Source organism: Micrasema longulum, unplaced genomic scaffold, assembly GCF_059751315.1.
Source record: "Micrasema longulum isolate JH-2025_06_02 unplaced genomic scaffold, ASM5975131v1 h1tg000131l, whole genome shotgun sequence".
In the NCBI taxonomy this organism is placed as follows: domain Eukaryota; kingdom Metazoa; phylum Arthropoda; class Insecta; order Trichoptera; family Brachycentridae; genus Micrasema; species Micrasema longulum.
This window is the reverse complement of record NW_028277337.1, coordinates 795,390-804,138: the sequence shown is the minus strand read 5'-3', so window position 1 is coordinate 804,138 and position 8,749 is coordinate 795,390. Positions and strand designations below refer to the sequence as shown.

The window sequence follows — 8,749 nt, the reverse complement described above, 5'->3', positions numbered from 1 at the left end:
GGAATTGCTAGCAGCGAAAGATAAAAATTTCAAGTTTAAAATGGACAGCGAAATAAATTTTATAAATCTGGTTGTGGTTCTTGTTAGCACAACCTCCGCGTGGTTTTTCACAGTAAAAAATACTAGCAAACATTTAAAAATGATTGCGTCTTTTCATTATTTCGACGAATGTTACTTCAATGCAACCGGCTGCAAAATCAACGACAAAAAACTTAAAATTTTTATCAATTTTTTTATAATATTCATTTCCGCGTATATCACACTTACGCTGTCTACGATTGCTACAATTTTATGCGATGATGTCGCTTATATTTGTATTTATAAGAGTTTTGTGAAACATGTTAGCAATGGTTTGATGCTATCATGCGCGATCGAAGAAATCGTTTTACTGTTCGCCTTGAAAATCAGATTCAAGAGCATTAATAAATGCTTATTAAATATCAATTGCTCGAAATTCGTAAAAGTCCGCGCGCTTGACAGTGGGTACAATGGAATTTTCAACAAAATGGCGGCATACCGAGATTTACATTTTAAACTCTGCACGTTGACAGATGATATGAAAGATAATATCTGCATCCAAACTGCAATGGTTGTCCTCTATACCTTTATAAAGGTGTTTTGTACATCTTACATAGTAATATTTGGGTTTACTCAAAATGGAGAGTACGTTAACATAGTCACCAAGCCTTCGTTATGCTTATTTCCAGTATTATTAATGTCTGAAAGCTTAATTTCTTTATATTTCCTGGTGTATTTTAGTGACGCTGTCAAATGCGAAGTGAGTATTTTTGATTTTTTACAAACTTAAAGGGTTTACAAACTATGCAAATCCAGAAAGTTATTAACGTATTAATACATGGACGTAGGTACCTAATAGAGCAAAATATTTTTAAAAGTAAAAAAACGATAACGTACCAAAAATAGGGAAATATCACTTTTTTACACTTTTGAAGTACATAATAAAGGTCTATGAAATACTTTCCAGCAAAAACAATTTTTTGACTAATTCTTAGTAGCACATAAAATATTTTTAAATTTGTAATTTTGAATTCCCGCAAAAACGGTCATTCCATTGGCCACGCCTCTAATTCGTCACGAATCGTGTTTATTTTGTCCTGCCCATTCAAAGTTTTATTTAAACATTGTCACAAATCATGACGTCACAACTACCAAGGCCAAAGATTTTGCGTTTTTTTAGCAATATAGTTTTATTAAATTTCTTTTTTACATTTATGTATGAAAACATTTCTCCACAATATCCGTATTGATTTCGAAAATACAGTAAATTATTCTAGATCCATTTCATATATTTTGTCGGTGTTCGTAGTATGTGATATTTCCCAATTACAAAGTATGTTTATTTACACCAGGACTGCATTCAACGACTATTACATATGCTAGTAAGAATAATTAGAGAATACTCATTTTTGGTATTTAAATTTTTTGTTTTTCAATGTTAGCAATCAACATTAGTTTTTGGTGGATTCCGATTTTTCCTTATATTCTTTATAATATTTACCCATTTATTTCTTTCCACTTGGTTGTGAGAAATGCAAAGATAAAATTAACTCACATTTATTATATTTTAAAAACGTATTTACATCAGTGCAGTCCTGTAAGTGAGAAGACCTTGCGCCGCTTGACACAGTTTGACATGCACAAAAAATAACATTTAAATTTGAGTTTTTTTTAATCGTTTTTAATCACTCATAAACAAATATTTGCCAATTAAAAGTTACACAATCCTATTTATAATGCTTATCCGAAAGGTTTTAACACGCTTTCGAGACACAAGCCGGCATTTTAATATCAATTTTAAACGTCACACCTGGCTGGCGGTCGAAGAACATCTTAATACGCGTTGGGCATGACAAAGAGTTCGGGCATAAGTTAAGTGTCACCGTGTTTGAGGGCTCAGGGCATGTCGATATGTATTAATATGTCAATGCCAAATGTAAACTCCGTTTGGCAAGTGGAAAAAAAACAAAAACATTTTTTTTTACTACTTTTCATAGCTCGACACAAGCTTTTGATTTCCCTTTTCCTCTTAAGTTCTCGTGATTAATCACTATATGAACATCGTTTTAATCCTCATTTAGAACAGCATCGCGCCTCCAGTTGCATTTTTTTAAACTAAAAAAGAGGCGGTTTATCTACAGATGGTTGACATCTTGGGGAGTAATATCATCGCACGGGCAGGTGTTGATCTCAGATATCTTGAATCTGTGCGGGCAGCTCATGAACCTACCATGTCCCTTCAAGATTTATGTAAGTTCGTATCCTCACGCTGCAGTTTCCTGAAATCGAAAGCATGGTAAATAGATGGAATTTATTTTTCCTGTGGGTTCTGTTAAAAAACGATCATTACAGAGCTGTAAAGTTCTACTTCTTATTTTTGTATTTGTTATTTTTTTTAATTAACTTGATCTAAACTATTTTAAATTTACAAAATATAATTATGGCATAATCTAAGTGGAAATGGCAAGTGTGTCATCGCGAATCAGGAGTGACAACACCGCTTGCTTCTTGAATGCTTGCCTTTGCTGTAGAAACACATCGACAGTACCGTTTAGTGAGATTTCGTTCGCTGTTCTTAGGAACCTTGGCAGAGGGAAAAAGAATCCGATGTTAGTTTTATAATTTCCCACGGCAAAGACAAGATTGGTACGTAAGTTACGGCGAGGTACATTAAGGTTTATCTGAGCAAGGGTATCATGGGCATCCATACTGTTGGATATCAATTTGTACAAAAATATCAAACTAGCCAATATCCTTCTGAATTCTATACTAAAGATATAAAAGTAATCTAGACGATCATAATAGTTGATTATGAAACTATTTGATCCGATTCTAAATATTAACGATTTTAAAAATTAACGTTGCACCAATTCAATCCGCGTTATATGAATATTATAATTAAGAGACCATATTACAGAATTGCTGTATTGGGAAAACATAGTGAAAAGTCAGCGAAATCAGGAACGAGATTTTGAGTATTATGCTATTAAAATGTATAACCTTCTTCCAATTTCTATCAAAACAATTAGAAATGAGAAAATATTCAAAAAGGCTATAAAAAATGGATAGTGGAGCTGGGTAGAAGTAAAATGGATTGTCTAATCCGCCCAAACCAATATTGAATCAACTACTCCACAAATATATAGTTTATGTTATGTTTTTGTTCTTTTGTTGTACGTTTGATAGTATAAATAAGTGTACTTTAATCAAATATAAACTTAAATGCATAGTGTTTAAAACTATCTGAACATTTTTTAAATTATTTCTGTATATTAAGTTATCTTTGTTAATTCTCACATGCAAAAACATTTTAAAAAGTCTTTTGTTTTTTTCCAAAACGTAAATTATAGCTTCTCTAATAGCGGATATTTCTGCCTGAAATACTGAGCAGAAATGAACGAGCTCAAACTTCCTGGCCGGCAGTTTTTTTACGTTATCGTAGGGTACAAATGCTGCACCTATTTTACTATTTAAGAGACTGCCATCAGTAAAGATCCTCAATTCATCCAGTTTCTTTTCGATCATTAACCAGAAGTACTGTGTCATCTGCAATAAACACTAGATAATAAAATTGTTATGATTTTTTAGGCTGATAAAACGGGGTCGATTTTGCATTATATCTCAATATATTCGACGAACGAGGATCTAAAAATATCTGTGAGTATTCTCGTTTGGACCATTTAAATTGATATCACAAACAATTATTCGGTTTTTGCTCTACGAAGAAAATATTATACAACAGATTTTAATTTGTCGGTTTCATTGAAATAAAACTATGAATAGATTTACAAAATAAAATGGTAATTTTTACGTAAAATAGAGAATTCATAAAAGTAGATGATGGCAAATTTAAATATATTATCTAAAATTTGTTTTTTGTGATATAAAAAGGGAGTTCCTTAGAACGGCCATTTATGATTTTTATAGCCCATAAGTAAACAAATATCAACAAAAAAAAATATGTTGCAGAAATAAATAGCTTTTTTTAATAAATATATCTACAGTTTAGAGATTTTCCTGTTTACTACCAACATCCGCATATTTTACAAGTTTAAACTTTTTTTGCAGGTATTGCATTTTTCTCAGCAATTACTTCATAAAAACGTCAATATTACCGTCTGTGGTATGTTTCCAAACGATTTCTCGCTTCTTCTTCAGGTGAGCATACTTATTGAGTTCCTATATGGATGCCCAATTTCAGAAAATGCCGAAGTCCAATTTTATCGGTTTTGAGTTGGCAATACTGCCGCGTAGATCATTTTGTGAACTAAACATGTGCCTAATTATTTTTTCAATAAAGAATACCCAAATCGAATTTTTATTTAAAAAATATTATTTCAATTTCAAAAAATCTCTAAATCCTAGAAATCTCTTATTCCAAAAGATTTTTCCCCGAGAAAAAATCCCTTAGTCCTTCAAATACTTTTTAAAAATCCTTAAGTCCTGACCTCAGGCTTAAGTCCACTTTTTTACAAGCTTTAGTTTTGTACTTAAACGTGTAACAATTTTGTATTTTTTTATTTTAAAATAAAGAAGAAAAAAAAATTTACAAAATATATTTTCAATTTTCCAAAATTTTGTCATTTAACATTTCAGGAACGAAATAAACACTTTAAACTGAAATATCTCAGAACTACAAAAATAGATTTAGGCATTTTTTAAAAATTGGGCTTCCATTTAAATTGTAATGGTATTTACGCAGGTCTACCAATAAATAAAATGATTCACCTACAGTCTGTATTGAACGCCGCAGCGAGACATATTTTTAGAATCTCCAAGTACAGTTATATCATTCTACTACTGCGGGAGTTACACTGGTTACGCTTTTCACAGAGGTTCAAATACAAACTCTGTTGGCCTACGCATAAGTCACTGCACAACTTTGCTCCGGAACATTTCACAAAAAACAGCGTTCTGAATGAACTAGCTGACAGATATCTTACATCTTAGATCAGCTACATTTACGGCAAAAGAAAACGTCATCATACCTGAACGTACCAGCGCATTAAGTTTGGTGAGCGAGCATTTGCTTTTGCAGGCTTTATGGCATAAAATGCTCTTCCAGCAGAAGTGCAAAAACGTGAGACTGAAACAATGTTTTTGAAAAAACAAAAAACCCCCCCTGTTATCTAAATTAGCGTTTCCCAACGTGTTTAAGCCTGCGGACCGATAAAAATAGAAAAAAAAATATGTAGGCATAAAAACTTTTGTTATGTTTTAACTGAAATATAAATACCAAATGACAATTTTTGGTACAGGAATTTAAAAATGGGCGACAAGTATTTCTGCGGGCCGGCAGAAAATCTCAACGGACCGGTACCGGTCCGCGAACCGGCTGTTTGGAAACGCTGATCAAAATCATTTTAACAAATAGTTATACAGAAATTATTATATATACGTAGCATATTTGCATAAATACTTAGTGTTTAAAACTGCCTAAACATTTTGTTATTTCTCTATGTATATTCTCGCATGTGAAAAAATTCAAATGTATTTCAATAAACAAATTCCTTTATTTTTTCCGTTTATCTTTGTAAAAATTAAAGGGCTGAAATCTTTATTTATGTGGGTGAGATTCATCTGCTGAATTATTTCACCTACAGACTAGGCAGTGAATTAAATAATTTTTATACTTCTTACGAGAGAACAGTTGGTATTATCAATATATCTGTTGTAATAATTAAAGTGAATAACTTCTTAGGGGTTGAATTCAGCCCTGGTCAAAAAAAAATTCGACTAACTCAAAATATTGTTAATAAGTAATAAAAAAAATCGGTAGTCAGATGGCAGAAGGGATCATCTGTATTTTTTCTGTTTTTTAGTTTTCATAAGTTTTAATAAATATTTAGTTAATACACATAGAAAAAAAAAACATAATTTAGAAAGGTAAATCATTATTGAAAAGCAACACTAAAATATTTTAATTTGCGGATTGAAGTCTTGAAATTGACTCGCATTTCAGCTCTTGAACATTTTTAAAAATTACATATGGTCCCTTCTGCCATCTGTCTACCGAAATAAAAGTAGTCCCAATGATTTATTTAATTAACTTTTTGTTCATAATGTTATTTGTACATTGGCGGGCTTTACATTTATTATAATTGGTCGAAATATAGGAAGTTGCAGTTTATTCATTTGTTAAATGAATTTTTTTATGTAAAAACTATGTTAATATTTAAAATTATATAATCAAACAATGATAACTTTTTTTTAAATGATTTTTTTCTTTCTAGATGTTTTCTGCAATAACGACGTACATGGTTATCTTGGTACAATTCAGTATTTCCGATAGCAATTAATTGACATTTTCTTGTTTATAAATTTGTATAAACCACTTATATTAAAAGTTTTCCGTCAATGAAATTAATTTGTTTTATTATTTATAAGGTAAAGTGAGAATAAACAAAACCACATGAGTACTTAAATTTTTAAATTATTTACACACCCAATTCGGCAATCGGAATTTTGATTGGTATTAATTATTTTGTTTTGGAAAACCATCAGTTTTACATATTTGTATTACACATTAACAAATATTGGATGGACTCAGAACCATCAATATGTTTTCCCGGAGTATTCTAAGCAAAGAAATAATACTAAAACAATATATATAACGTGTTAACATAAGTTGAGTCCATTTTTTCCAAATAAGGAAAACATTAGGACACAACAGAAAAAAAAAAATAGTCGACAATATCATATCATATTCTCAACAATGTTTTAAGTATGTCCAAATGCTTGTAGACTGGCTGGATTTTCTCCCTTGGTCCCTAAAAGTCAACAGATGGAAGAGTTGAGGAAATGTGGATGTTCAAACATACCTAAGTCGAAGTCGGCCTCCGTGGTGTAGTGGTCAAGACGCTTGACTCGCGCATGAAAGGTTCCGGGTTCGATTCCCGGTGAGAACACAAAAATAAAATGTGATTTTTCTCAAGCCTGGGTGTTCTGTGATGTAATTCACCACTGTAATTGGGTCTCCTGGCCTGTTGTGGTGCTAAAAAATATTATATGGGCAGAATGGTGAATGTTACACAGTGTGTAAAGTGGCTACTTAAACCAGCTAATGACAGGTCATAAGCCCTGTAAATGCCTAGAATCTCATATTCCCTTCTCAAAAATGTTTTCCCTCTCTATTGCAACAAATGTTCATAAATTCTCCTTTGTTGTTTTAACACAAATTAGTTAATAATTGATATTATTTTCACCGCACACTGCGCAAATACCGCCTACAGCTTTGGCTGCTTTATTTTTTCGATTGAACGCGAAAAGAATGAGGTGTCGAAAATGTTGACTTTCGTCTACTTGACATTTAATTTTGGAGGCTTGTTATCAAATACAATGATATCTGTAATGTAAAACATCTAGAATATTTCATAGTTCCTGGACTGCAGAAATATACTTGAAGTCAATGGGGTGGGATTAGGACGGGGATAAATGTAGGTAAAGCGGATAAGGAGGGGAGGGATGATTATATTTAGTATTATAGTACCAGTCACTGCATAATTAATTTTAGGTGTTAATTTTAGTGATGACAAAGTGATATTTGTATACTCTTTACATCGACATATTAATACACATAGACATACCCTGAGCCCTTAAAAATGATAACACTTAACTAGTGTCCAAACGCATAGTCACGCCCAATGCGTATTTAGTCGTTATTTGACCTCCAGTCGAAACCAAAATGCCTTGTATCACGAAAGCGTGTAAAAACCTTTTGTATAAACATTGTGAAAAGGATTGGGTAACTTTTCATTGGTAAATATTTGTTAATGAGTGATTAATAAAGCTTAAAATAATTTGTTTTTATTTAAATTATTTATGACCAGTCTAAAGATGCATATTAGAGGGAACACATCACGCTCAGCCACCGTACGGGCTGGGCGTGAAATATAGTTCCTCCCCAACCGTAGCTTATAATCTTATAATAAATCTGAAAATAAGTTGTTATATGTTAGAAAACAATGAGTTTATGTTTATAAATCATTAGTGTGTAGTAGTGTAGTCATGTTTCAACAAACAGTGGAAAAAAGAAGACTATTTATTTAATAGCATTGTTTTATACTTTATTCTTAACAAAATATGTGACAAATAGTGAACAATGGAAACTTACAAAAATAGTGCGTCTGTAACCTTAAAATCATAAAATTTTATATGAATCCTTTAAAACCGTTTAAGAATGCATCAGTTTTTGACGCGAAAGTACCTAAATTTTGCTATTTAGAACACTACACCCATAATTAAAAAATTACAACAGTGCTACTAAAAGTGAACTGACATTTATTGATAAATACATAATATTTCAAATATCTGCCTTCTAATAATAAACAAAATTATAAATCAAACCGCTTATACACGCGTTTGTGTAATATTCATGTAAAGAAGTGAATTTGAACAGGAATGTTGCGTCTCATAAAACGAAATAATACGGACCAAAATGGACACCAAGTCGTTGGAACAATAGGCGTAATCCTGGGGTCTACACACGTGCGTTTCCAGAAATTCTCCAGCAGCCTAGTGGACCACATGGTGACGATATCTACCTACTGTCTACAAAAGATTCTCTTCGGACATCTGTCTCCCTTTGTTAACCATGGAGTTGATACAGTGCTTTATTTATTTAGTTTTTTATTGCTTACTTCTTGGTATGAACACTTGACCAATTTACTACTATACTCTATTTTTTATAGATTTATTGATATTGTTTTAACTTTGCTGGAATTCCTCTCAT

At 31.8% G+C, this 8,749-nt stretch overlaps 1 protein-coding gene across 1 annotated transcript; it reads left to right on the top strand.

The window, feature by feature from the left end:
• Window positions 1-355: 355 nt before the first annotated feature.
• LOC148284327 (putative gustatory receptor 28b) lies at window positions 356-6,317 on the top strand. The gene is made up of 4 exons (XM_088241550.1): window positions 356-457; window positions 3,607-3,675; window positions 4,087-4,176; window positions 6,252-6,317. The coding sequence occupies exons 1-4, from the start codon at window positions 356-358 to the stop codon at window positions 6,315-6,317; spliced, it is 327 nt and encodes a 108-aa protein (XP_088097676.1).
• The last annotated feature ends 2,432 nt before the right edge of the window (window positions 6,318-8,749 follow it).